This window comes from Balaenoptera borealis (assembly GCF_965194805.1).
Source record: "Balaenoptera borealis genome assembly, chromosome: 20".
Lineage (NCBI taxonomy): Eukaryota > Metazoa > Chordata > Mammalia > Artiodactyla > Balaenopteridae > Balaenoptera > Balaenoptera borealis.
In genome coordinates, this window is record NC_138879.1 from 50,476,455 (window position 1) to 50,503,449 (window position 26,995).

Here is a 26,995-nt window from a genome sequence, read left to right on the forward strand (position 1 = left end):
GAGAGATCCGTCAGGCTGCAGGTGGAAGGCGGATTAGAGGAAGGGGAGAGAGGAGGGAAGCTGTGGCAGGGCCGTGGCAGGACAGAGAAGGCCAAGGGTCTGAGAGGCACTTCTAAGGCAGGATGGATTGGATTTGGTAACGAAGGGATCAGACGCATGGGTCGAGAGAAAGGGAAAGTCAAGGATGGCGCCCGGTTTCTGACCTGGGTGACCGGGTAGGTGGTACCATTACTGGGATTGAAAAGCAGGCGACTGAATGGAAGGCAATGATCTCTTTGGGCCACGTTGAGTGGGAGGTGCCTGAAAGTGACCAGCAGGTGGAGGGGCAGAGATGGTGGGACCTCAGAGTGGGGACCGTTAGAGCAGGGCTTGTCAACTCTAAGGTGCACACAGATCACCTGGGGGCCTCGTTTCAATGCAGATTCGGATTCCTAGGCCTGGGCTGGGGCCTGACATTCTACCCGTCAAGGGTCCAGGTCGTGCTGATGCTGTTGATCCGCGGCCCACACTTTGAGTAGCAAAGGTTCTGAGGACCTAGGGAGAGGGATTGGCAAGAAGGGCACCTGCGGAGGCCAGAAAATAACGAGGTTCCATGCGGTAGAGACTGGAGGAGGGGAGAGAGAGACTTACCTTTGGGGGATTTTAGTGAAAGTGACAAGGATGGGAGCTTCACCCCGTCCGGAATCCAGGGAACTCTGGCGTGACCCGCGGGTACAGACAGAAGCGCTCAGTTGCCCAGAGCCGGGCAGGGAGCCTTGACCGGTCGTGAGCTCCCCAGGTCCCGGGGCAGCTGGGTGTTCCGGGGAGAGGGCGGTGTTGGGGTGTGGGGAAGGGCAGGACCACGGCCCGCCTGCCCCTCTGGCCTGACGCCCGTCCCCTCCGCAGTTCCTGAGCGAGGGCTACGCCGCGCACTTGGCCGCGCTGGAGGCCGGCCACCGCTCGCGCCCCAAGAAGAACAGCTCGCGGATGATCCTGCGCAAGGGCAGCTTCGGCCTCCACGCGCAGCCCGAGTTCCTGCGGAAGCGCAACCACCTGCGCCGGACCATGTCGGTGCAGCAGCCCGACCCGCCCGCCAACCCCAAGCCCGAGCGGGCCCAGAGCCAGCCCGAGTCCGACAAGGACCACGAGCGGCCCCTGTCCGCGCTCAGCTGGGCGCGCGGGCCCCCCAAGTTCGAGTCGGTGCCCTGAGGGCCAGGCTGTGCGCAGAGCAGGGGGGCCCCGGCGGGCTGCCTTCTCCCCGGCAGACACAGGCCTTTTCCTGCTTTTTCCCTCCCGTGTCTGTCCAGCAGTGTCCGACCAGCGAGGGGGGCAGGACCCTGCCTGGCCTTGGGGGGCTCCCTGGGCTGCGAAGGGGTGAGATCCAGGGGTCTCAGTGCAGTCGCTGCGGCTCCCCCACGCCTGCAACGCAAGCCCCAGCGAGGGTGGATGTTTGTGTAATCCCGGGGGCAGGCCTGCCCGGAGCCGGAGTGTTTGACAAAGTCGACCATCTTTCTGAGTTCCTGAGGCTTCCGCAGCGATGCTAGGCAGGCCCTAACGGGAGGAGCCCCCAGGCCAGGGACCAACAGCCGCTGGCAGGTACAGCTTCTTGGCTGCCTGCTGGAGGGTCGCGTGGCATTTGTGCCCGCCCTCCGTGTGACATCCCAGGTCACCATCTTGGGCCTGGCTCTCCCGTGGCAAAGTGGCCACGTTCTGGGAGTGGGAGGATGTCCCCTAGGCTCATCCCATGTTTGAGTCGTTTGCCCACGGCCCTTGGGGGGCGGGGTCTGGTGCTGACGGTCTGTCCTCCTGCAGCTGTCCCCTCTTTCTTGTCCTCCGTATTCTCACCTTTCCTCCCGTGGCCCTTGAGGACAGTTATGCCTCTTCCCGGAGTCCTGCCTGGTGCCCTCCCCTGTGAGGCTGTGGCCCTGGGTTCTGGCCTAGCTGGGCAGGCTGTGAGCCCTTGAGCCTGTTGCTTGCCCTCTCTGGGCCCTGCCTTCCTTCTGTAATTGGAGGGGTCTCCCCAGCTGAGATTGGTGGGAGATTTTGACTCCTAGGCTGTCCTGCACTTCTGCCTTCTGAGGCTTTTCAGGCCTAAGAGCCCCTCAGAGTGCCCAATGATCTATACCTTCCTTGCAGACTAAGAGAGGGGCTGGGGCAGAGAGGGGGGGCGGGAGGGAGCCGCCGTTGCCCCGTCACTTCAAAGGAAGCCCTTCTGTGGGGTTGCTGGGAAGGGGTCCCTGCTCCATAGAGAGGTTTGCTTTGCACTGATGTCCAAACCTGGTGTCCCAGGGACACAGACATTCCCCAAAGAGCACTGGTCGGGCTCCCCCTCCCCAGCTCTGCTCAGAGCAATTTCTCCCTTTGACTCCTGGAAGGCATAACAGCTGAGGTCCCAGAGCTCCGGGGGTTCATGTAATTTTGGCTCAAACTGTTGTGTTCTCTTCCCTTCCCCCTGCCACTCAGCTTGGTTTGGTGCCCATAACCTCCTCTTGGGTCATCCCCTGAGGTTGGCAGGGCTTGGCTCTCCTGGGGCCCCTCAAATTCTGCCCAGGCCTTCCTCCTGCTGAGCCCCTGGCCCAGGCGTTGGTCTCCTGCACTTCCCCCGCTCCCTGGCCCAGACCCACACCTGCTGTGTTGGGCTATCCGGGCTGCCTCTGAGCCCTTCGGGCTGTCACTGAGGCTGATCCAGCTCTTGCAGCCGAGGTTCTGTGTCACGGGCCGGGCTGCCTAGGCCCAGACGTCTGTATACCCAGCAGGCACCTGTGTCAGCTCAGTGTCGCTTCTGCTGTCTACCTCTTGCAGGTCCCATGTGGCCAGTGTCCTCCCCAGTGGCAGCTGCTGGTGGGGGCAGCTGGCACCGCTGTTGTGAATCACCCGGTAAACTTGATGCGCCGCTGGGGCTGGACGGCTCCGGGCTCCCAGCCCCGACCCCTGCTCTCCACTGGAACTGTGTCTTCTCCAGCCTGCCAGCTCCTGCTCCACTTCCAGCGCCGCATCTGCGCCCAGAGCTGCTGACAAGTCTGCTGGGGAGGGGTGATCACCCCCAGATTCCTCTCTGGTCCTGCCTCCTGGTGGTTCGCAGTGGGCCCATCCCTCCTTTAACATTTCATCCTTGTTGGCTCTCCGTCGAGCACCAGCTCATATGGCATAGCCACCTCAACTCCAATCCTTCCCCTCCTTTCCAAAACAGACGCTGAATTAAACTCGGGCGGAGTTGGTCTGCTTCTCTGAAATTCCATCTCCTTTTTGCAGAAGCCACTGATGTGTTGCTCTCAAGTGATGAAATAATTAGCGTGAGATACTTCTCCCCCAGCTAGAGTCCCTCTGCCCTTTTTTCTGAGAACCCCAGGCTGGGAGCAGGAGAGGGCAGCGACCCTGAGGAATTTGGAGTCCGCGGGAGCAGGGTTCTGTGCGTGTGGGGATCGGAGCCGGGACATGGGCCCCAGCAGGAGGGTCCGCACCCCTTCCCTCCTGGAGCTCCGGTTTGGGGCTCTGACGACTTGCACCTCAGATGCTGAAGGTGTACAGTGAGATGTGGTGAACACAGCGTTCTGGGAGCGTCGGTCGGTGTGTGTGAACGTGTGTACTTGGAGCTCTGTATAGTGATCAGACTCGACTTGTTTCAGTACTGCCTTCACGGCAACTCTGTAACCAACGTGCACTTTCTCTGCTAGTGGTTTGTTTGATTTTGTCCTTCCAGTTAAGTTGGAGGAAAACAAAGAACCACCTTGTGTCGTTCTCAGGAGGGGGTGCCACTGCCTCTCCTGGAGCAGTTCTGTGACCCCCAGTCTGGCTGTTTTCTAGAGAATCCGTCCAGCTCCCGGTGTGCCTGCTCCCCAGGAGCTGGAAGACAGATCTTCCCGCCTGACCAAAGCTCCTTGTTCCCTGCGTGGCATGTTTGTTCTTCCTAGTTTGGGGTGGGGGGCGGCTGTCCCGACAGAGGGCCTGCCCGCAGCCTCCCCTGCCTTCGCCCTGTTGGGGGTTCAGGGTGCATCTGTAGCCAGGGCCTGCTCTTCCGGCCTCATGGCATTTTTCTAAAGATCTCAACTCCTCTCTTAGGCTCCGCAACAGATACATTAAAAAAAAAAAAAAAGAAAAAAGTAAGACTCATGCATTTGGAAAAATGGCCCTCCAGTCTGGGTGCTGGGCCACAGAAAACCAACATATTTGAACCCCAGGATTCCAGACATTACTGGGGTGGGGTGGGCTCCCTGAAAGGGAGGAGGCTGGATCTCATGGGTTTTAAACTGTACTTTGACGGCTTTGGAGCCCAGACCCACGCCCCGGAAGTGCCCTGCCAACAAAACGTGGCGCCGATTGTTAAATGAAAGGCGGACCCCGAGGCAGGTGGAAATGGGTCCCGAGGTGGCGCCGGTTTTGTGGGGGACACTCGCCCACCCAGCCCAGGTGCAGCCCTGCACGGGAGGAGAACCCTGCCTGCGGAGCCTCAGCTTGACCCCGCCTTAAATAACCAACTTTCCTGCCGAATCCCTGGGGGTTTGGGTGCCCAGTGCTCTGGAAACCTATTCTCTTTGGCTCAGCCAAAAGAAACCTCCCCTCCCACCCCACCCCCCTGAGTAGGGTTAAGTCCAAGCAGCGAGGCCTGGCCTGGGTCCTTGTCTCCTTGCTGAGAAATCAACAGGGTGGATGGGAAAAAAAAATCAGGAATTTGACCGCCACCCTCACTGGCACAAGGAGAGGCAGGTGACACCAAGGAGGGGTGGGACGGTAGGGTGGCTCGCTCACAGGGACTCCCACCCTCGGACCCCGCTGTCCTTTTCTGTTTGTTTACTCGGCGGTGGCAGCCGGTCTGATCTTGTCCGTCTGACTGTTCCTAAGTATGTAACTCTCAGTATTATTTGTGGTGGACGGTTCTGTGGTGAAAAAGGTTTATTCTATTTCTCATGGCTGCCTTGTACAAAATCCGTTAGAAAAGAAAATGTAAAATATCAGATTTCTAACAAGAAAAAAACAGCTTACAGAGTTAAAAGATTTTTACAACTGGTCTTGATTTTGATGTGAGTTGGTTTTTAACTCTCAAATGTTGTCACTTAAATAAAAACCTTATTTGCCTTTAAAATGTGCTTTGCTCTGAACTAAGCCGAGAGACCTTTCCCGTTGCTCATGTTCTGCCTGAGCTGGGGGCAGGCTGGCTTGGAGTCGGGGTGGATGAGGGGGACAAAGCCGGGCCCTGGACCACAGACCTATTGCTCAGAGCGGTGCAGGGGGTAGGGTGACAACGAAGAGATGTCAGATACAGAAAGAGTGTCTTTATTATGAAAAAGCAGTGTTATCTAGGAAAGTCATACACTGGTTTGTTTCGAATAAAATGACAAAGCAGATTTCTTAAATAATTTACAAAGGGCAGAAATTGCTATTGAACGGGGCTACCTCTCCCTGAACGCCCACGGTGCCCTGTGCTGAGAATGTAAATAGGTACCTGTGGACTCAGGGTCTTGGGGCCTGGAACTCTCTCCCATCCCTTCTTCCGGGGCTCTGCTGTGGGCAGCAGGGCTAGAATCTGGGTTCCCAAGAGCCACTGCGCTGGTGACACAGGAGATGACTCTTTGCAGACCCTACTCCTGGGTACACAGCTCAGAGCTCTCAGATATTACCTTGTGCTTGCACTTCACGTTACAAGTGAAGCAACTGTAAAGCTCACGTGTGGGATGAGTTTCTAAGCCCCAAAGGGGAGTAGAATGAACAGTTCCCCCCACCTCTCCGAGGTCTCCCCGAGTCAGTCGCAGACTGCGGCAAGTGGTCACTGGTGGGCGGGGACGTGGCTGGAGCAGGAGAGCAGAGACCCCCGAGCAGCCTCCAAGCTAACAAGCAGGCCCTTGTTAGTCTGGTCCTTGTTTGCAGCGGCCCAGGGGCACTGCCGGCTCCCGGGTCCTCCAGGAATCCTGGGTGTGCGGGCATGGTGGTCAGCTGTGGCTTGCTTCCTGCAAGACAGAGCTCCCTTCATGCCCCTCACAGTGCTGAAGCCAGGGGAGGCGGGGACACCATAGACTGCCCCCCGAAATGAGGTGCTGGAAGGTGGCTGCGGCTGCCTGGGGCCCCGGTATGCTCTGCTCCATCAGTGATGGGCCCAGTGAGGTCAGCAGCTCCGGCTCCGAGCAGCTCAGAAGACTTGCACCTTCCTGCTCTGTGGGGCCCATCGGCTCTGTGGCTTTTTCCAGAAAAGACTCAGTTCTTTAACATGCCTCCAAGTATGTCTACGGGCTCGTGCAGGAGGAGGAGGAGGAGGAGGAGGAGGAGGGGGAAGACACAGAGAAAGCTGCTTAGGAGGAGGGCATTACCTGCAGGATGCTGTCCTCAGTCATGAATGAGAGAAGCAGTCATGTCGCCACTAGAGGTGGGAAAACAGGAGGGACAGATGCCACTGGGTGCCGCAGGCTTTGAGGGACCCTCCCCGCCTGAGCTAGACAAGAGCAGACCTGGCAACGTGGCGGGACGTGGCCCACTCAGCATGTAGTCAGAGCCGGCAGGCCCCGCCTCAGAGGCCGTCACAGCCACGTACAAACGGCCCCCAGTTAGGGCAGCTCCAGGCCCAGGCCCTGCCCCCGGGATGGTGTCCTAAGCAGACAGACCAGGCATTTCACAGCAGCCAGGATGCTTTCCCCAGTTCCATGGGCGGGCAGGGCTGAGAGGAGCCATGGGGAGTGGCAGAGGAAGGGCGGGTCTTTCAGGAACCAGGGACCTGGCCACACGTGATGGACAAATGTGGGGGACCAAGGCCCAGGGGGCCACATACATGCAGGGTATGTCCTTAACCACCACCCCAGTCTAGGTCTTTCATCAAGGAGGAGACCAAGGCATGTTGCAGAGGAGACAGAGGCTCAGAGAGGGAGAGGGCCGACCAGGGTCACACAGCAGGGCAGAGCCAGAGCCTGCCTAAAAAAAAGTGGCTGGCTCAAGGCGGACCCTCCTGGCCATGTCCCTTTGAAGCATGGTATGCCAGCTCACCTCTCCTCGGCTATGATGGCCTCATCCAGCTCTTGGGACAGCTTCTGGAGATGCTGGATTCCTGCCCCCACGGGCTCTAGGTCACTGTCAGACTCACTGAACGGAAGGAAAAGCCACACATATCAGTCACTAGTTGGAAACCTGTGATAGGAGCCCTTCCCATCCAGCACCGGGCCTGGTGTATGGGCCCAGATGACCCACACGGGCTGGGAACGTGTCACCGCAGACCCCCATTCCAGGAAGTGACATCAGAGCAGCTTCGAGCAGATGGCAGAGAAAAGCTGGATCAAGGCCCACAAGGTCAAGGGCAGGTGATCTTGTAGACAGGTGAGCCTCAGCCCTCCGGATGGCTTCAGAACTTGCTTTTGGGCTCCCCGGAGGCTCGGGCGACTGTGATCCTCCCAGAGTTAAGCTCGTCTCTTCCTTTGGCAGACGGGGAAACTAAGGCCCTGAAGGACCTCCCCAGATCCCCCACTAGCAGGGCGCAGAGCTGGGCCACAGCACGGATGTGACTCTGCTCAGGGTGTCCCTGGCTCCAGGTAGCCCCAGGAGGGGCTCAGCAGCCCCCAGGGCCCAGTTAGTGTTTGCGGGGCAGACACTACCGCACGTACCTGGGGGAGCAGAGAGGCTCTGCTGAGGAGTAGGGGCTCCGGAAGGCAGCCTCCCTCCTGGACCGCCGCCGAGGGTGGGCATGCGGGCCCATCGGGGTGGAGAGGCGGTGCTGCTCCCTCTCGCGGGGGTCCAGGGCTGGGCGGGCAGGGGCAGCCACTGATAGCCAGGCGCTCCTCTGGCTCAGGCTGCGACCGGGGGGGCCGCTGCCCTTCTGTGCCCCTCTCTTCCTCCTCCTGGCTTTCACCTGGGTTTCCACCAGCCACTTGGTGCCACTTTGGCAGGACTCCTGGATTCTCTGCGACAGGTACACGGAAAGGTCAGCACGGACAAGCCAAGAGTGAGCTACCCCCGAGAGGCCAGGCCATGCCCCCAACACTTCAGCCCACCAGCTGGTCCTACAAATCCAGGCAGCTTTTAGTCTCAGGGTGAGGGTTGCAGATGAGTCCACGTGGAATGGGTCCACGGCAAGCACCCAGCTCAGGGCCCCCGGGGGTGAGTGCGTGGTCAGCAGCAGAACCACGCTGGCTCATGGAGTCTGCGTTTGGTCTAAGCCCAAACCCTCTTTCGGGACAGACTGACCCAGACTCAAAGGGGAGGCCCAGAGGAGACCAGGCCTACCCACAGGATACCGTGAAGTAATTTCTCTCCCGGCTTCTGGTCTCCCTCACTCTAATCTACCGTCCACACTGTTGCACAGAGACCCTTCTCAGGGACTGACATTTGGCTCAGAGACTTCTCCTCAAAGGGTCCAGAAATGCTTCCCTCTCCCAAACCTTCAGATTCCCACTCAGACAGCAAGGAGATGCCCTGCCCACCCCCAGTTCTCTCCTTGGAGGCCTGTCCACTCTCACAGCTCCTGTCCTTCCTAGGTGACGCCTCCCCACACCTCCAGCTCTAGGTTTGGAGACACAGCCACTTGGGAGGCCCAGGGACCCGTCACCCCCAGCACACATGGCCTCTTCCTGCCCACACCTCTCATCTGATACCAGATCCTCTCAAAGCTACCTTCTGAGCAGTTCTTGGAGTTGCTCACTCCTCTGCAAGGCCAGACCCCCAGACCCCCTCAGGGGCGAATCTTCTTCTAACCCCCTTTTCATCAAGTAGCTAAAGAACAAGTTCTAAGATGCTAATTGGACCCAATTCCCACCATGGTGCAAATTCTTCCCACTGGTTCCCAGGGCTCCCAATCGCTCTTGGGAGCATCTAAACATGTTCGGCACACCGAACCCCCTCTCACGTCCCACGTTGCTCGCTGTCCTCCGGCCACACATAGACTAAGTTCCTGCCAGTTCTCTTCAGCATCTTGCCCTCCCTCAGCCCTGGGTCTGGACTATTTCACCTGCCTTGTACACTCCTCATACTTCACCCTTTCCTGGGCGAATTCCACGGAATCACCTCCTCCAGGAAGCCTTCACTGACTAAGCTTCTTTTTGGTGTTCCCCCACCATTAGCCCCTTGAATGTAATTTCCTATCACAATACAGCTCTATCATCTTGTCTTATGAGGCTCTGTTTCCTCACAACACTGCTTTCATTCACTCATTCAGCTATCTGTTGAGCACCCGCTACGTGCCAGGAACTATTTGGAGTGCTGGGGACACAGCAATGAACAAATCAAAGGCCCTGTCTTCACAGAGTCTATATTCTTGGGGGCTCCTTGGGGGCAGCTATTATCCAGCATCAAGAAAGCCCTCCATACCTGGACACGTTCGACATTACCTGGGACACGGCACCCAGGGCGCTCTTAGCTGAGCGAGCTGCAGCCTGGAGGCCGGGCTGTCCTGGCTCTGGGGTTTCCAGGCGTTTCCAGGAGGGGCCCGCCCTGAGGTTCAGGCTGACTGCTCTCAGGGGCAGCCTCCTTTGGAACTGTCTGCACAGGGAGTCCAGGGCCCCGCTGGAGCTGTCTGCGTGGCCAGCTGCAGGCTGTAGGGCCTCGCTCTCCTCCAGCTGCTCCTGGCTCTGTAGGGACCTCCGACGCATGGAGGTCCCCACGGCCGGCCACCGAGAAGCCATCTGCCTGGCCGAGAGTCTGTTCTGCCCAGCAGACCCTGGAGATCAAAGGGAGGTCAGCAAGGCGTCCCCTCGCAGTCCCATTCCCAGGCTTCGAAGACACCCTGAGTACCGGGGGAAGAGATGGGATGGGGGCCCGTGGGGTGGGGCACTTGGCAACTGTGGGTGCAGGAAGGAGGATGCTTCCTGGAAGAGGGGTCAGCGAGGCCCAGAAGAGGGTAGAGGCTGAACAAGGCCGGTCAGCAAGGTGTCCCGGGCTGCAAGTGTCTGAAACAAGCTGTCTTTTCATCCCAGCCTCCTTTCCGTTATCTGCCTCAGGCGGAGAGGGAGGCAGTCAGGACTGGCCGGCCGCCACCGAGCCTCAGCCCTTGGTCCAGGGCAGGACCAGCGGCTCTTTCACGGGTTCGCCCTGACCCCACGCGCTCTGGCGGGCTGACCAGACACCCCAATGTCCATCCGGCTATACCCAGAAGCCCCACATACCGTGTCCGTCCTAACGGGAGGTCCCCTCTCCCCACCTCCCGTCCCTTCTGAACAGAGGCCCTACCACGCCCCGGCCCGCACTCACCCAACAGCGCCCAACTCTAACCAGACGCCAAGCACAGCTGCTCCTCACCCATCCAGACGATTTGAAACATCGCGTGGATCCGCCCCCTGGCCCTGTCCTCACAGCTGATTGGCTCCGTCCCCGCCTCGCTGCCTCGTCGGGGATCCCATTGGCCCCTGCGTCCGCGGCTGTGAATCTTGCCTCGGATTGGCCCGGCTTTCCCCATTCATGCCTCTGGATGTCTGGCGGGCCGGGAGCCGCGCGTTGAGGCCTCTTTGTATTCTGGGGTCCCGCCCGCTCAGCTTGAGGAATCCTTCCCCCGCGCCGGCTCAGCCCCGGCGCCACCTCCTGACGCTCGGCCCCCGGTCGCTGGGCTCCCTCCTTAACTACAAAGGGTTCTGGCTGGTCTGACCCGGCGGGGCGGAGGCGGGGTCCCGAGCTCCTAGGGGCCCCTCCCATCCTGCTTGGAGGTCTCAGTGGTTTGGTAAGAAAGAGCCTGGGCTGGGGGAGCTCGGAGCCTTGGGTTCCTGTGGAAGTTTTGTTTCAAACTTCCCTCGTGACCCTGTGCCTTCCGGAGACTGACCCTCTGTCCCCCAAACTTGCCACCCGCGCTGACCCCCAGGAAAGTCCATCCTGGAAGAGGGGACAGATTGGGTTCACCTCCCCTCCTCCTCCAAGTACGCTCCCCGCCCCGTCCCCTCTATCCAGCTGAGTGCCTCCCTCCCTCCCTTAAGCATCCAAACTAAAAAATCCACCGTTTAGAAAGCCTCGTCCCCCCTCCACCTCAAAGCAGTATTAGCCATGCTCCCCTTTCCGTTTCCTTGCTGCCGTCCTCACCTAAAACCCTCCACCCCCCACCCCAAGTTTCGACTGATGGGCCCCTTGAAGCTCAGTCCTTAACCCTATTCTTCACCTCTGGGTGATCTCACCCACACCCTTGCGAAGGGACCCTCCCCATGGAGGAGAACGATTAATACGAGGCACTTACTATACACCAGGTACTGGTGTTCCAAGCACTTTACAGGAGGAACTCATGAGCCCCTCATTGCAGCCAAGGACTAGATGAGGAAACGGAGGCATAGGGAGGTCAGGTGGGGCCCCAATTTCCCCCGGTTAGTATGCAGCAAGGATTCAAACTCAGTCTGGGACCAGGGTCCATGAGCCTCACCAGCGTACCACACTGCATCTCCTCAGCCTGCACCTCTCCCCGGCAGGTGTATCCAACCCTGGTCTCTCCCGGCCCCCCTTCTCCTTCCCCATGTCCCCTCATGTGTCTTTCCAAATACCTACTTGTGTCTTGATAGATTCAGCACTGTGCTAACAATGGTCCACAAAGGTCAACAAAACGGATGCATTCCTTACCTCCAGGAGCTCAGCTCTAGTGTGTGGGGAGAAACGGACATGAATAAATTAAATAACCAGTAATCGATTCATCAAAGAAAATTATGACACAAAAAGTATGTCACTTAAAGCTGAGACCTAGAAAATGAGTTCACCAAGCAAAGAATGTGTGTGTTTGTGTGTGTTTGAGTGTGTATGCGGGGAGGTGGGAGGCAGGGGAGGGGGGGTTCTTCTTGCACAAGGAACATCATGTCTGGGGGCCCAGGACCCAGGTGAGACCCCCAGCACACACACATATGTGTAACTAAAACAAAAGTTTCCTGAAACGATACTTGACTATGTGTGAGGTGCTTTGACATATTTTCTATTTCATTAAAAAAAAAAAAAAAAATCCTGGTGACAGCTCGCTAAGTTTATGTTACAATGGCTCTCTAAGAGTTGTGAGCTGCGGTTTGAAAAACGCTGCTCGGTTTTGCCTGCTCAACTTCTTCCCCTAGCTGAGTTGTTTCCCAAGCGTTTGTTCCCACACTTTTTGTATGCTTGTTGGATTTATTATTGTAATTAGGGAATTTAATTCGTGTCCTCTACCAATGAAATACGAGGGGGGAAAGCAAGAGTTATTATTTTTCTGGAAACTAAGTTGAACATGTGGGAAAGACTCAGGGAAGATGACACATGTAGAAACAAATCCTCCCAAATTGGTTGTCGTGTTGCCATTGTCCATCCGTGCCTGTCTGCCTGTCGCAGTGCCTGGGTCGTACATCACGGGCATCTATACAATAGCTTATATGCATGAAGCCCTTACCATGTGTCTGCTAAGTGCATTTCCTTTCTTTAATCTTCCTTAATCTTCACAGCAACGCTATGAAGCAGGTACTATTTTTATTCCCATTACAGATGACAAAACTGAGATTCAGACAGGTGAGGTGTCTCGCCCAAGATGGAACAGAGGGTCGGAGCTGGAACTTAAACCCTGAAGGTCTGACTCTGAAACCTGAATTCTTACCCTTAGATTCCACGGCCTCATCAAGCATCAGGAACGAGGGGTTGAATGCACGCTGAGGCCCTCCCTGCTTGAAGCTTTCAGCCCGCCTCCCTCAGCTCTGTGACTGGAAGGGCAGGTGAAGGAGAGCGGTCTCCATGGCAACAAGAGGAGGAAGAAACAATTTCTTCTGAACGAGGAGCCTCTCTATTGGCCTCCTGTGGAGGGTGGAGCAAGGTTGTGGGAAGGAAAATGTACGGAGGTGAGCAGGCTCCCAGCGGAGGGGTGGTGGGTACAGGGGCTCCTGGTCCTCCTTGTAAGGAGGAAAAACCAGTCCGTGGTTCCAGGCTGAGGCTTTCTGGGTCCAGCTCCATCCTTGCCTCTGTTGGGGAGGAGGTTGGAGGAGGAGAAGGAGCTCCAGCCCTGCCCTGCCCTGAAGGCTCCCTGTCTAACAGGAAACTTCCACCAGTTACCTTGACCTCATGGAACTGCCAGTGTGATGCAAGAAGCAGACATTAAACTGTGCAAAATGTCATGAATGTGAGGTGCTAGGGGACGATGAGAGGGTGTAAAAGGAATGGGGAACCCACTGGAGCTGGGGGGTCGGGGCAGGCTTCCCTTAGCATATGATGTTTTAGCTGATGAGTTAGGGGGACAAAGCCGAAGAGGATTTCCAATAGAGGGATCTGCAAAGGCCGATGTTGGGAGGCCAGAGCTCCATCAAGTTCCAGGAGCAGAGGAAGGCTGAGCGAGATGGAGAGGCCAGGAGCCGGATGGCAAGAGGCAGGGCTTGAAGGACCCCATCAGCCAGGGAAGGAGCTTAGAATGTATCCTGATGGCGGTGGGAAGCCTTTGTTGAATTTTCGGAGGGGACTGAGGTTATTAGAATTGCATTTTTATGAAGTCCATTAGGAGGTTAGTTTGTGGGCCAAACAGTGGCTGGGGGTCCCTCTGGAGGCTGTGGCCTGAGCACCTCATTTTTCTCAGCAGTGAAACTGAAACTTCCGGCCTCAGCTTCAACACCCCCTTCTGCTTGTACCCCTCACCCTTGCCAACCATGGGCCAAATTTGTCAGTTCAACCCCTAGGTATTTCTGCAATCCATGTGCGCCTTTCGTTTTTTTTTTTTTTCTTTTTTTTTGGCCACACCATGTGGCATGTGGGATCTTACATCCCTGACCAGGGATTGAACCCACGTCCCTCCCCTACAGTGGGAGCGTGGGGTCCTAACCACTGGACCGCAGGGAAGTCCCCATGTGTGCCTTTCGACTCTCTGCAAAGGGAAGCAATTGAAACAGAGGGAGAGTTTTGAGCAAGGTGAGACCCAATTAGAACTTTTTCTTCCATTGTGAATGATATCACGGACAGAAAAATGCCTAAAACGTAAAGGCTAGTAGCATGAATACTTATAAAGCCAACACCCATGTAACCATCACCTGGGTGAAGAAACAGAATATTGCCAGGACCCCAGAAGCAACCACTGCCCCTGCTCTGGTCCTCTCTCCCTTGACTTTTATGGGAATCGCTCTGATTTTTCTTTGTAGTTTTACCATCTAAGTATCCATCTTACCGCCTACGCATGCAGACTGCTCTAGGTTGCTATGTGGCTGCAGAAAGAATGGAACAGAAAAGGAGGACCTCTGTAACCCCCCTCCACCTTATCCCCTGTCCCCAGAGAGAGATGGAGCTGGGCCCACAGTGGGGAGGTTCTGAGCACTCAGGGAGGGGTCTTGGAGGGGTGATTGAGCTGCTCCAGTCTGGGTTTGTGGCCCAGACCAGTTGGCCCAGGCTTGGCCCTGCTGTATGCCAGTGGTTCCTCATGGGAGTCAAAACTTTTAGGGATGCTGGGTTTGGGGGTCCCACTCAGTTTTCAGGGAAACTTCTCAATTTCACAGAGAGGGAGGCAGGAGAGGTCGATTTTCCCATTTCAGTTGGGAAAGTGGAGATAGGGTGAGAGATACCCAAAGCCACAAGGTCAGGAAATAAGAGGTGGGCTCAGCCCTTTGAACGCAGCTCTCCTGGGCTCCTAGTGCCGTGTTCCCGTCTCTCCCTGTGGCAGGGTCCTGTGTCCCTGCTCCCTGTAACACAGCCTCTGGTCAAGAAGAGCACGTTTTGTGCTGCTCAGAATCCTTCTCACCCTCAAGGCCTGGGGGAGCCGAGGCATGAGAACTTGAATTGGCCACAAGGTGGCGCCAAACACCACATCTTCACGTCATTTTTCACTTTAAAACCCCAAATGCCCAGAATAAGCTCTGCCTGGGTGCCAGGGCACAGGGATGAGAGCCCGCAAAGGGGACGGGAGAGCTCACTGTCCTCAGCCAGACCTTGTAGGGGAGACAGGAGCAGGGCTGGTGGGGTTCCTCAGCTTTCTCCAAACGTGCTCCTCTTCTCTTACTCCGTCTTAGTGCTCTCCCAAGCCAGAAACCTGCGGGCAGATCTTGGGGAGGAGATAGCGGGACACAGAAAAGAGGGAAGCAGGACTGCACCCCGGCCTGGGCTCCAAAGGGACTAAGAGTCTGAGACCAGGACCAGCGCCCCAGGACCAGGCAGGGCAAAGGGGGCTTCCGATGCCCCCTCCTTTCCTCCTTCAGTGGCCAGAGGCCTCTCTCCTGCTGCTACTCCTCATCCCCTGTCTTCCTCTTCTTCTTTTTTTTTTTTTTTCCAATATTTATTTATTTGGCTGCGCGGGGTCTTAGTTGCAGCACGCGGATCTTTGCTGTGTTCGTGATCTAGTTCCTTGACCAGGGATTGAACCCAGGCCCCCTGCATTGGGATCCCGGAGTCTTAACCACTGGACCACCAGGGAAGTCCCCTCCTGTCTACTTTAAGAAAGCTCCGGCTGTCTTCCCTCCTCCTTAGGGTGGGCTAGAACCGAAGCTGAGGCAGTAACAGTGGATGTCAGGCAGGGTCCCTGCGTCACTGCTAGAAGCAGAGGACGGGGCAGCGGCCAGCCTGCCGGGAGTGGCCTCACCTTATCCCTCGCATTCACACCCAACCCCCGCTCCGCCCCGCCCCCGCCCTTCCCCCGCTCAGCCACCTAAGTGCCTTCCTCTAGGCAGATTATCTCAGCTGGGCTGGACGTCACCCCGCACCTGGAGCCATGGACGCCGCTCTGCTCCTCAACGTGGAAGGGATCAAGAAAACCATTCTGCATGGGGGCACGGGGGAGCTCCCAAACTTCATCACCGGAGCCCGAGTGAGTGGGGCCCGCCCCCCCCGCCCCAGACCAGTTAAAAGCCCCCATGGCAGCCTTCTGCATTCCAGCTTGGCCACAGGGCACTGCAAACAGCCTTCGTCAGCTTTGCCAACAAATGGCCAGGAGGTCCTTGCTGGAATTATCAACCGCCCCTCCCCTTCCCTCTGCCCCAGGCATCTGGGTAGCTCTGAAGTGGTGCCCATTCACGGGGTGTTTTTGATACTTTGCAAATTAAACTTCAATTAAACTTCAGCGTGGAGTGCGGGTGGGGCTTTGGGAATTTTCTGAAGTCCCAAATGCTGTGGGAGAAGGAAGGGCCTTCAGGGCTCAGGGTGTTTGTCCGGGAATCTCTGGTGGGCTCCTAGATGGATGATGGATGTGTCTGGGTCTGCGGCCTCAGATCTAGGGCGTGTTTAAGGAAGGACTTCCTGACCTGCAGAGCTGTCGAGAGTGGGATGGGGTCCTTTAGGAGGGAGTGGGGGAGTGCAGGCTGGCGGGGGATGCTCTAAGGTCTGATTGGGGCTGGGAGAGGACAGCCCAGGGAGTCGGTGATAGGGGTGGCTTCTGCTGGGCCTCGGGAGGTATGTCTAGACCAGGGTCTGCTCTCTTGGTGACCAGGTGACCTTTCATTTCCGAACCCTGAAATGTGATGAGGAGCGGACGGTGATAGATGACAGCAAGCAGGTGGGCCATCCCATGCACATCATCATCGGGAACATGTTCAAGCTGGAGGTCTGGGAGATCCTGCTGACGTCCATGCGGGTCAGCGAGGTGGCCGAGTTCTGGTGTGACACCATCGTAAGTAGGCCCCGCCCATCCGCTTTGCAGGGCTGCTGTGTTTCAGGAAAGAGAGGGTAAAACAAAACTCTGGAGAGAGAACCCTGCCTGCTCCTTCTCAGCTACGGTAGCGATGAAGATGGATTCCCCCAAAAGAATAGGTGCTGCTAAAGTGACAATCGATGTCAAGGCTGGCTGGTGATGTGGGTGCAGGGCCCACCTCACAGCCCTCACTTTTGGGAAGGATTATTGGATTCTGGGTGGATGCCCAGATTCATTATTTCACCAGGAGCCACTGACTTTTTGAAAAAGCAATTTGAGAGCGAAAGAGAGACCGGAATTTGAACTCTGCTCATTTATTAGCTGTGTGACCCTGGGGAAGTCCCTTTTCCCTACTAGCGTTCCATTTCCTCATCTATAAATTAACAAATCCCCGTGTTAAGGGGCTGTTGTGGGGATTACCTGATCTGATGTATACTAGGGCAAATCATGGGACAGGGCAATTGAGAAGTGGGAGCTTATTATTTTGAGCTAGAAGCATTCTAGAGACTAACTTCCTTGATTTACTGATGAGGAAGTATAAGACTCAGAGAAGGAGGACTTCCCTGGTGGTCCGGTGGCTAAGGCTCTGCACTCCCAATGCAGGGGGGTGCCTGCGTTCAATCCCTGGTCAGGGAACTAGATGCCACATGCCACAACTAAAGTTCTCACGTGCTGCAACTAAGACCCAGTGCAACCAAATAAATAAATAAATATTTTTAAAAAAAGACTCAGAGAAGGAAACTTGCTCTGGGTCAAACAAGCTAAGGGATAGGATCAAGGATGGATCCCTGGTCCCCTCCTTATGCACTGTTTCCGGTTACAATGTCTAATAGAGCCAGGCTGCAATGCCATCCTCTACCCCTAGGGGATCCTAGCCAACGTGTTATTCATTTCTTCATTCACTTAGCAAATATTAGTTGAGCATCTTTTCTTTGTACCAGTCCTTATGTTACTCTTTATCCTGATGTTTTAATTTTTTAAAAGATGTTTTATTTTGAACAAGTCGAGTCTTCAGAAAATCGGCTTCTTTGTGGTTTCAATTAGTTTAAAATGGTATCTATTGACTTTGCTTATAGTGCTCCTGTACTTTTTCAGACCCAGATGTGCCCGTAATTTAGGCCATATGTTAGACAAAGCTTGGTCACCAACAAGGGCCCCTTCTCCATAGGATGCATATTTGCTAATGTAGGAGTGCTGAGTGCATAAAAGGCTGTCAAATTCTTTGATGGGTTGATTGATTTGTTGTTTGCAAAACCATAAGCTGCGGTTATTCCCGTAATGTGGGCATGGTTCTTGGTTTCCTGTGGACTCTGTGTTCTTTTGATCACATTAGTGGTCACATGAGTGCACTGCCCATCTCACAGGCTGGTAATTTTTATGCCACGATGATTACTGGTTTTTCCAATAGTCCCCCTCATCTCCCCCCAGCTCACAGCTGCTATGATTGCGCATGCACACACACACACACACACACACACACACACACACACACATACACACACTTTCCAGAGTCATTTACCCACCTATGCATCCATGTTTTATCCATCCTTCTATCCACACACTTAGGCATCAATTCATCCATCCTTCCCTTCAACCAGAATTATTCATAATCCATTCTTCCACCACTAAGCATCCACCTGTCATCTATCTGTAGGTCTATCTATCTGAAAACATTCAGTGCACCAGGTTTGGCCTGTGCTAGGTGTTAGAGGCTAAACAGGCAAAGTCCCCATCCCTGAAGGAACTTGAATTCTGGAGGAGGAGCAGACACCTAAGCAATTACAATGCAGGGCAGGTAGCACCACGATATAAATGAGTGAGGACAGATTGGTATAGAGCCACAGGAGGGGAGCACACTGGAATTTTTTCAAGAAGATGACATTGAGCTGGGTGTTGAAGGATGAATAGGAGTTCACCAGGCCTAGAAGTGGGAAGAGAGGTAGCATCCAGGCCAGGGAGTATGAAGAGGCAGGGGCCGTCAGGGGCTCTGGGAGCTTCTGCCCTGAAATGCACTACCACCCCCTCTACCCAGGGAGCACACTGGTCTCTACGAGGAATTTTCTGTTGGTGCCCAGTCTAGTGAGGCCAGGGGTTGCAAACTCAAATACCACAAGGGCCAGGGCCCCTGGGTGACTGAAGGTCATCTGCTCCATCCGCAGGGGGCAGCTGCTCCTCAGCTCCAACGGGATGGCTGCTGTGTGAAAGGGGCAGGTCCGGTGTGGCTGGATAGTCTGAGTTTTAGAGACAAACCAGAGATTTTCATTAGTCCATGAATTCTCTCAGTGCTTAAGTGTTGGCAACTAATTAACACAAAAACCCCACCATGTGAAGGATAAAACGAAACGAATATGGGAGCTGAATGTGGCCTCCAGGATGCCAGTTTGCGATTTCCAGATAGATAGAGCCCCTCAGACAGAAACAGGCTGTGGTCTTGAAGCCCCAGAGAGGGGCAGTGGTCCTGGGGTCCCCTGCCCAGTCTCAGCGGAGGTGCTGCAGAGGTGGGTGCGGGGCCCTGGAGTTCTGCTCCTTCTTCTGGCCTGTATCCTTCTTCTTGGGACTTCTGCCCACTCCTGGTGGCATCCTACAGTCCACCGTGCCAACCAGCATCCCTGGTAGCGCTAGGGTGGCAGGTGGCTAATGGGACAAGGCATTGGTCTGAGGTCATGTCCAAGCAGCCTCCCATTCCTGGGGTCAGCAGCTCAGCACTGACTTTCTGGGAGGCAGGGGGCTGCGAGCTGGGGCTGCTACGTGAGGGCCAGGAGTGCGCCCTCCCCCCAGCAAGCTGTTCCCGGGGGGGCCCCTCCCTCTCTTCATCCAGCTTTAATCTCAACAGGCTTAACTGCCATCTGGTCACCCAGCTCACAAAGAAGCCGAAGGTACTCCCGGCTAATCCTGGCTGGTGGAGGCAGGGAGGGGGTGACCTTCATCCCCTTGCTGGTGACTTGGAGGCCAAGCTGAACCATTCCTGCCCCTTCACTTTCCCAGTGGTGTGTCTTTACTGGAGTTGCGGCACAGGAGCCTGAGATGGGCCATCTCAGAACCCAGCCCCTGGAGAGCGGTTCTCAGAGCTCGTCTGTGGGGCATCCCAGCTCAGATGGGGCAGCTGAGGCCTAAAATGCTACAGGCCTTGCCTGATGCCAAGCAGCTGATTTTCCTAGCCTTCTTCCACCCTGAGGGTGGCCATCCCAGCTCCTGGTGCTGGGGGAAGCTGTGATGAGCTGGCCCTATATCTGTGCCATCTCATTTATTTAACCCCTACACCAGCCTCACTATCAGATAGGTGCAACCCAGGGGATGGGAGTTCAGGGAGCTGCAGTGACCTGGACTCACTGCCAGTCAGCAGCACCATCAGGACACCAACCCGGCCCTCGTGGGCCCAGAGCCCTGCTCCTTCCACAGCTCTCCATGCTCCCATCCCTGCGGGTCACAGGCTTCATGGACTGAGGGTCTCCTTGGGAGAGAAACCCGTTAGAGTCGACCACAAGGGCCAGCAAGAGGTAGCATAGCATTGCGGCTAAAGCATGGTCCCCGGAGCTGGGTTTGAAACCTGACTCTCGTTTCCTAGCTGTGTGACCTTAAGCAAATCACTTAACCTCTCTGGGCTCTAGTTCCCACATCTCTAAAATGGGGAGAATAGTAGTGCCTCCCTCGTTGGGTCACCTTAAGGATTAAAGGAGCTAATAGGTGTAGCGCGCTCTCCCTGGCACACAGGTAACCACAGTGATTAGTGGGGTACGCTGGGGTGATGAGTAGTAACAGCCATGGGGCAGGTGTAGGGAGAGAGCAGGAGTCCTGCTCTGGGGGGGCCCCAGAGTGGGGCTCTCTGTGGTCCAGCTGGCTCTGAGCAGACAGCCTGATGCCATCCGCCCAATTTTCCCCACAGCACACAGGGGTCTACCCCATCTTGTCCCGGAGCCTGCGGCAGATGGCGGAGGGCAAGGACCCCACTGAGTGGCACGTGCACACGTGTGGGTTGGCCAACATGTTCGCCTACCACACACTGGGCTACGAGGACCTGGATGAACTGCAGAAGGAGCCGCAGCCACTGATCTTCGTAATAGAGCTGCTGCAGGTGTGACCCTGGGGCATGGGAGGCGGGGTAGGTACTGTACCAGCATCGAAGAGCAACAGGGGTCAGTGGGCATCAAGGGGAGCCCAGCCCCACGGGTCACTGGACATCACCCAGTTCCTCTTTAGAGAACGATAAAGGGTTCATAAACCACAGGGGAACTGGAATTGGACCCCTCCCCGCCCCCCAAAAACGGTACTTTGCCTTTTCCAAGGGAAAAGCCCTTTTGGGACTAATTTTTAAAAATGTTATTTTCTTCTTGGAGGCATTTTATTTCTATTGGTTATCTACTTCCCTTTTTTTCCAAAAGTCTAGAATTACATCCTCAGCCCCAGTCCCTATGGTCTGTGGGTTCCGATCTCATTCTCCAGTAGTGGGAGAGGCTGCACGGAACCGCCCACAGTGTCCCCCCCAGACCCCAGAATGACTGGTGGCCCTTGTCTGTGGGGTGGTGGGAGAGGGTCAAACCAGGGCAGGACTCAGCTAATGGCCAAGGCTGAGGCTCAGCCTGAGGGTTACATGGGTGAGTGCAAATAAATAAGAACTGTGTCACCAAGGGGCCTGCTTGAACAGTTGTGCGGCTTGTGCACTGCAAGAGGGCATCCCCTCTAAGGTGCTCATTAGAGACATTATATATTTGTGCTTTTATAATAATATTTTTCCAACAGATTCCAGCAGATTCCAACAGGCAATAAAGTGTCCTGTTCTAATGAAATGAGTATCATGGCAATTTTCTGAATATTAGAAGTAAAGTGTGTTGACAAAGGAGTACCTTTTCTTAATTTGCACAAAGGCTCTGATCTAGGGTAAGGCCCTGGGTGGGGGGCTTCTTGCTTCCTTCCCCCGTTTGTATGTGTTCGGCCAGCAAGCATGATTCTGCCCGCGATCTCCACTGTGGAAAATGAAGAAATGACTTCAGCAAGATGTGCTGGGTCCACTTTCTCTGGTCCACTTTCTCTGGTCCCCTGCAAGGGAAAGGGCCTGCCCTGCTGGGCTTCGAGCACTCGGGGTCCCTGCCTTACTGACCTGCAGCTCTTGGGGCAGGTGGAGGCCCCCAGCCAGTACCAGAGGGAGACCTGGAACCTGAGTAAAGATGAGAAGATGCAGGCGGTGCCCATCCTCCATGGAGAAGGAAACCGGCTCTTCAAGCTGGGCCGCTACGAGGAGGCTTCTACCAAGTACCAGGAAGCCATCGTCTGCCTGAGGAACCTGCAGACCAAGGTGCGAGGCTGCCCGCCAGGGGGTTGGGAAGCGGGGTGCATGTGGGGGGAGCAGCCCAGCACTGGCCCTGCGCGCGGGGGGAGAGGGGTGGGGGCAGGGCAGCCGCAGACCTTTCTTCACCGGGCAGGAGAAACCCTGGGAGGTGCAGTGGCTGAAGCTGGAGAAGATGATCAACACCCTGATCCTGAACTACTGCCAATGTCTGCTGAAGAAGGGGGAGTACTACGAGGTGCTGGAGCACACCAGTGACATCCTCCGGCACCACCCAGGTGGGCGGCGTGAAGCGGGTCCTGGGCTGGGGCGGGGAGGGGCGCCCAATCTCGCCCAGGGGGCCGGAGTCACGTGCACAGATCTCCGCGGCCTTCTCTTCTGACCCTGTCAGGGCATCAAAACTCGCCTCCACGCAGCAGGGTTTTCCCAAGCCTATAACGATACCACAGGTAATGAATGAGCTGTACTTATTGTGGGAGGTATTTTATTTTAAGGTGCATTAGGGCAAAATATAAGCAGTTCACCAAACCTGTGTGCAGCGGTAAACGGGTTTTAAAAATGGGGGCAATCAATACAGAGAACAATATTAAGTACATTCTAGGATCCGTGATGCGCGGATATGGCGATACTTGTGAAGACGATGTTTGAAGAACGTTACAACATCACTTACTCTGCGTCACACGCTAAATTCTCTGCATTTATCATTTCATTTAATCTTTATAGTGACCGTAAGGGACAGGTGCAGGGATTGGGCCTGGAGCTTGCACCATTAGGGGCGCTTCTGTAAGAAAAGAATAGAAAGTTGTGAATGTAAAATTAGTAGCAGGGCCTTGGAAGGGTCCGCGGAAGGGAGGGAAGTAGGTACTGCGATTATTATCGTCCGTATTTTATAGTGGAGGAGACGGGCTCTGGAGGCACAGAGAGGTTAAGGATCAGGGTCAAGGTTAAGGGTTGTGTCAGCTGGTCAAGCCCCGCCGGGCACGAGGTCGGGGCTGCCTCTGGGGCTGGGTGGCGGGTCCAGCTGGATCTTCCCCGCAGGCATCGCGAAGGCCTACTACGTGCGGGCCCGGGCTCACGCCGAGGTGTGGAATGAGGCAGAGGCCAAGGCGGACCTGGAGAAAGTGCTGGAGCTGGAGCCGTCCATGCGGAAGGTGGTGCGCAGGGAGCTGAGGCTGCTGGAGAACCGCCTGGAGGAGAAACGCGAGGAAGAGCGCCTGCGCTGCCGGAGCATGCTGGGCTAGTGCGCAGGCGCCAGGCCTCCCGCTTCCGGCCCCCGCCGCCATCGGCCCCTCCCCCACCCTCCCCAGCCCGCCGCCCCTTGGCCGCGCACTGACCCCTCCGCCCCAGCCGGACAGCAGGGCACTGGGCAGCTAGCAGATGGCCTGGCCGTTTCTGGTTCAGTTGGCCAGGAGTTTGGTGTCACTTTTTAAACTTTTAATTTTAAAAGTCAAAATAATGCATGTGTCGACTGAAAAAGTAATGCACAACCTAGAGGTTGAGAATTATGTTTTATTCAGCGGACTTTTATGAGGACTCCCGCCCCAGAAGACAGCCTGTCAGATAGCCCTGAGGGACTGCTCCGAAGAGGTAAGGAAGGAGCCAGGATGTACAGGAGTTCTTGTAACAAAGACCAGATAGTCGGAACTTCAAAAGGTTACCGTTAATGAAAGAAAATCAGACACCTCAAGTTAATGATTTTATTAGCACTTTTCTTGGTATGGAAAGATGCAAGAGTCTGGGCTCCTTGAAAACATTCCTTTGAGATACACCCTAACTATTATATGTAGGCTCAACATCCTGCTTTTCTGTATCCTGAATCCTCTCAGGGTGCACATTGTGGGTGGCTGCAACATCCTTTGTTTACTAACGTGGCAAGCAACATTTTTTATTGATACATGCCAGGGTTAACAAACCCCCCCCCCCCCAAAACCCCAAAGGGCACAGAAGAGCTTATGGATAAAAATGAAGTTTCCTGCCCTACCTCTCCCATCCCTTAGCCTAGAGCTAGCAGTTTTAATGGACCCTGTTTTTTACTCTTTTGGTAGTTTTCTCTATCTCCATATATTTAAATCAGCTTCCCCACGTGTGCTTTTTACCCCACGTCATTGAAAAGTGAGAATTGAATGCTTTGATGCTTTCTGATCCCTTCCTTCCCTCCCCTTCTCCTAATTTCAGATAGTTACATTGCTGGTTCTTTGCTTGGTTATTTTTGTAACTTGGTATTTATTCTTCACCTAGAGCTCTCTGCTGGGCCGCAGGGAGTCTCTTCTGTGTAGGATGAGGGTGGCAGCATTGGGACCTCCCCTCTCATCTCCCACTTCTTCCTCCCTAACCGGTTTGATGTACCTTTACTCTCCCATCATCCCAGCTGTTACCGTCTGTGTTCTGTCTGTCACCAAAATGAAGTCTTCTATGCTTTGTCCATCGGTTGACTCTAAAATTGAAAAATCAATAGACATCATTTACCTGAATATGGCCATGTAGTGTGATTGCAATTTTCTGTGGTTCCAAATTCATGACCCCTGGACCACCAGGATGAGGATATTCCTGGCTACTGGAGTGGCAGCGTCTATTTTAACATGGGATTTTTTTTCCCCCTTCTTCTTCCCTTTTGTGGCACTAGGAGATTTGAGGTTTAAGTCCTCCGACCGTGGAGGAAAGAGAGTTAATTTTTGGTTGACTCAGGCTCGGTGTCTGATGGGCTGCCAGGTATACTGTCAGAGAACCAGGTGGAGATTTTAAAGGAAGTCCAAGGAAAGGGACATTATGACCTGCAGAAGACGGAAGGGAGGAATGTCCTGAGGCCGGAAAGAAGGCTCTGAGCTAGAGAAGGAGGAGCAGGGTGGAGGCTGTGGGATGAGAGCAGAGGGGACCTTCACCTGCTCCTGGCTGCGCTGAAAACAGGCCTGGGTGGTGTCTGGACAGCCAGAGTCTCAGGGGCAGCTCAGAAGCAGATGAAGAGCCCGGCAAATGGCATTATTTGAGGACAGGAACTGTGGTCTGCAAGCTTCCCAGCCTCCACTGTCCGTATTCTGTGTGCAGCGTCCCCACTACTTCCCCTTTTCCTGGGGACAGTGAAGATCTCACTTCATTTGTGGTCCCCCAGGCGGGATTGATGCCTGAATGTATCCCAGGACCCTGTGTGGTCCTGTCCAGTGCATCCTGGGTGGAAGGCTCCCCTCCTGAGGCCCCAGGACATTTGCAAGCCCAAGAACAAAGAGGGGTAGGGGCCCGGACCCCCGTGAAGTGTGGTGGGAGACACCCTGGCATTAGTAGTTGTGGAGGTGTTGAACTCAAACAACTGGAGACCCCCCCCATCCCACCCCCGCCAAACTGCAGCAGCCATTTGAGACATTTCTATTACAAAAGCCCTGGGAATTCTTTCTCACATGGCATCCAGTGGATTAAAATAAAGCCACATTTTGGTTCATGGCTTTCTAGGCCAGCTTTCCCCCAACCTCATGTGCACCCAGCATTTCTAATTGCCTGTCTTTTCTTTTTAAATGGGGGACACAAATCATAATGTGCCTTTGACATACCCTCAGCTTCTTAATCATGGTTTTTGCACGGTCTCTCTTTTCCTTCCTGGTCCAGCCCTCTTGGTCTTCTCAGTGGACTCCCTCCTGCTAATTTTTGCCTTGTCAAGCACGCTCTTTGTGTGCTTCTCGTGTGAATTCGTGTGTGTGCGTGCGTGTGCGTGTGTGTGTGAGAGAGAGAGAGAGAGAACAAGGACACACCATCCTCTTGTTACTGTCATCCAAAGGCAGCGAATGGGACATCACCACTTTTCAGAATTCACGGCATCTCATACTTCATCTCACTAGTGCCGGGGGAGGTGGAAAGCAGAGATGGGGAGAGCTGACTCCGGGCCCCACAGCAGGCAGCCTCCCCAGCCAGGCCTCTGGTCCTTGCACTGGCTTCCTTGTGTCTCCAAGGAGGTCTTGGCTGGCCAGGTCTAGGCCGGTGCATGCAGGAAGTAGCAGGGGCATCTCCTGAGGGTCCCTTTTGACTGTTTCCAAGGGATCTATCTAGCAGGAAGCCTTTGTTTTTGAGCGGCCAGCAGGGGGCAGCAGAGAACAAGCAGATTGTAGTTCCTGGTCCAGGAGCTGGACTTGGCCGGGAAAGCTTTGGGCTCTGGAGGTGACGGCCCTCCAGGGGCCCTGACCACCCCGACTCCTACAGGGTCAGGCTGACTGGCGACAGGGGGGAGGTGTTTAGAACCATGGAATCAGCATGCCAGCAGACTAGGGCCTCAGTCTCATCCCCTTGTACAGATGGGGAAACTGAGGCTCAGAGAAGGCCAGTAACTTTCTAGATGCCACTCCAAAGCTGGGGTAGACGGGGATTAGCATCCAGGTTTCCAGGATTCTGGGCTGGGCCTTTTTGTTCTACATTGTGTTGCCTCCGTCACCAGACAGTCCAAACAGGGGTATGATGTTTTTTTAAAAAACAAAAGGAGAAAAATATGAAACTCCTATTAGAGAGCAACCCAGAGCATGTCTATAGGCTTAGTTTGGGAGCAGTTAGAGGGGTAAACGTGAGCCAGGCTTGTGTGGGCCTCACAGCCCCTATTACTGGACAAGTTCTTGTGCCCGACACACAGGGAGGCCAAACAAACCGAAACGTTGGGAGTTTGGAGCAGAGAAAGATTTATTGCAGAGCCATGGAAGGAGTCGGGTGGCTCGTGCTCCCAAAAAACCCCGAACTCCCCAGAGGGTTTCAGCAAAGCAAGGTGACAGAGGGGTGTTGTTGCTCGCTGCAAACTTCTCGGTGCCAGAATCCTCTGTTGTTGCAGCTGTCTCCTTAGGTCAGGTTGCGATGTTCCTGTAAACCTCCAACAAGATGACTGTTATTCTCTGTTCTGCAACTTTTTATCTCTATATGAATGGAAAAGTGTTATACCCTTAAAGGTCAGAGCCTTGAGAATGGGCTATCCTGTATATTTCAGGCTATAGGCAACATTCTTAGCTGGAAGCAAAAGCAATAGAACACAAAGGTTAAAGTGAAAGAAACATCTAGTACCAATTGTTCTTCCCTATTACTCCCCCTCTGGCCTGCCCCCTCTGAGAATCATTACTGCTTAACCAAGGAATTTGTTCCCATGTCTGAGCCACCCTCCTGACCTCTGTCTAGTGGGGTTTACGTGACACAACACCAGAGAGTGATTTGGGAGGGTGGCAGGGGGCTGGGGACCAGACAGAGGGACCCCCTTGGGTACTATGCAGGTGTATTAGGCTTCTAGTGCTGCTGTAGCTAATTACCAC

At 55.1% G+C, this 26,995-nt stretch overlaps 3 protein-coding genes across 15 annotated transcripts in view; 2 read left to right on the forward strand and 1 right to left on the reverse strand.

Moving 5' to 3' along the window:
- PITPNM3 (PITPNM family member 3) overlaps positions 1 to 5,117 on the forward strand; it is a 92,991-nt gene extending 87,874 nt beyond the window's left edge. For all 8 annotated transcript variants that reach the window (XM_082372195.1, XM_082372193.1, XM_082372191.1 and 5 more), the window contains one exon: positions 886 to 5,117. In XM_082372195.1, coding sequence (XP_082228321.1) covers positions 886 to 1,188 — 303 coding nt within the window. In that variant the 3' untranslated portion in view covers positions 1,189 to 5,117. The remainder of the gene's footprint in view (positions 1 to 885) is intronic.
- Positions 5,118 to 5,229: 112 nt separating this feature from the next.
- On the reverse strand, positions 5,230 to 10,494 carry PIMREG (PICALM interacting mitotic regulator; the record flags this gene model as incomplete). 6 transcript variants are annotated; one of them, XM_082372200.1, is made up of 5 exons in its annotated part: positions 10,135 to 10,494; positions 9,276 to 9,604; positions 7,557 to 7,852; positions 6,946 to 7,041; positions 5,230 to 6,194 (listed from the first exon to the last, which is right to left on the reverse strand). In XM_082372200.1, exons 2-5 carry the CDS (start codon positions 9,567 to 9,569, stop codon positions 6,101 to 6,103), a joined length of 780 nt encoding a protein of 259 aa, XP_082228326.1. In that variant the 5' UTR covers positions 9,570 to 9,604; positions 10,135 to 10,494. The 6 variants fall into 6 exon arrangements, with proteins under 6 accessions (XP_082228326.1, XP_082228327.1, XP_082228324.1 ...); XM_082372201.1 differs by lacking the exon at positions 10,135 to 10,494 and adding an exon at positions 9,679 to 10,098; XM_082372198.1 differs by lacking the exon at positions 10,135 to 10,494 and adding an exon at positions 6,279 to 6,328 and having other exon boundaries at positions 5,230 to 5,921.
- A 323-nt stretch (positions 10,495 to 10,817) lies between these two features.
- On the forward strand, positions 10,818 to 25,432 carry AIPL1 (AIP like 1 HSP90 co-chaperone). The gene is made up of 7 exons (XM_082370777.1): positions 10,818 to 12,698; positions 15,491 to 15,631; positions 16,250 to 16,429; positions 20,334 to 20,522; positions 21,564 to 21,740; positions 21,868 to 22,009; positions 22,770 to 25,432. The coding sequence occupies exons 2-7, from the start codon at positions 15,536 to 15,538 to the stop codon at positions 22,970 to 22,972; spliced, it is 987 nt and encodes a 328-aa protein (XP_082226903.1). The 5' UTR covers positions 10,818 to 12,698; positions 15,491 to 15,535; the 3' UTR covers positions 22,973 to 25,432.
- Positions 25,433 to 26,995: the final 1,563 nt, after the last annotated feature.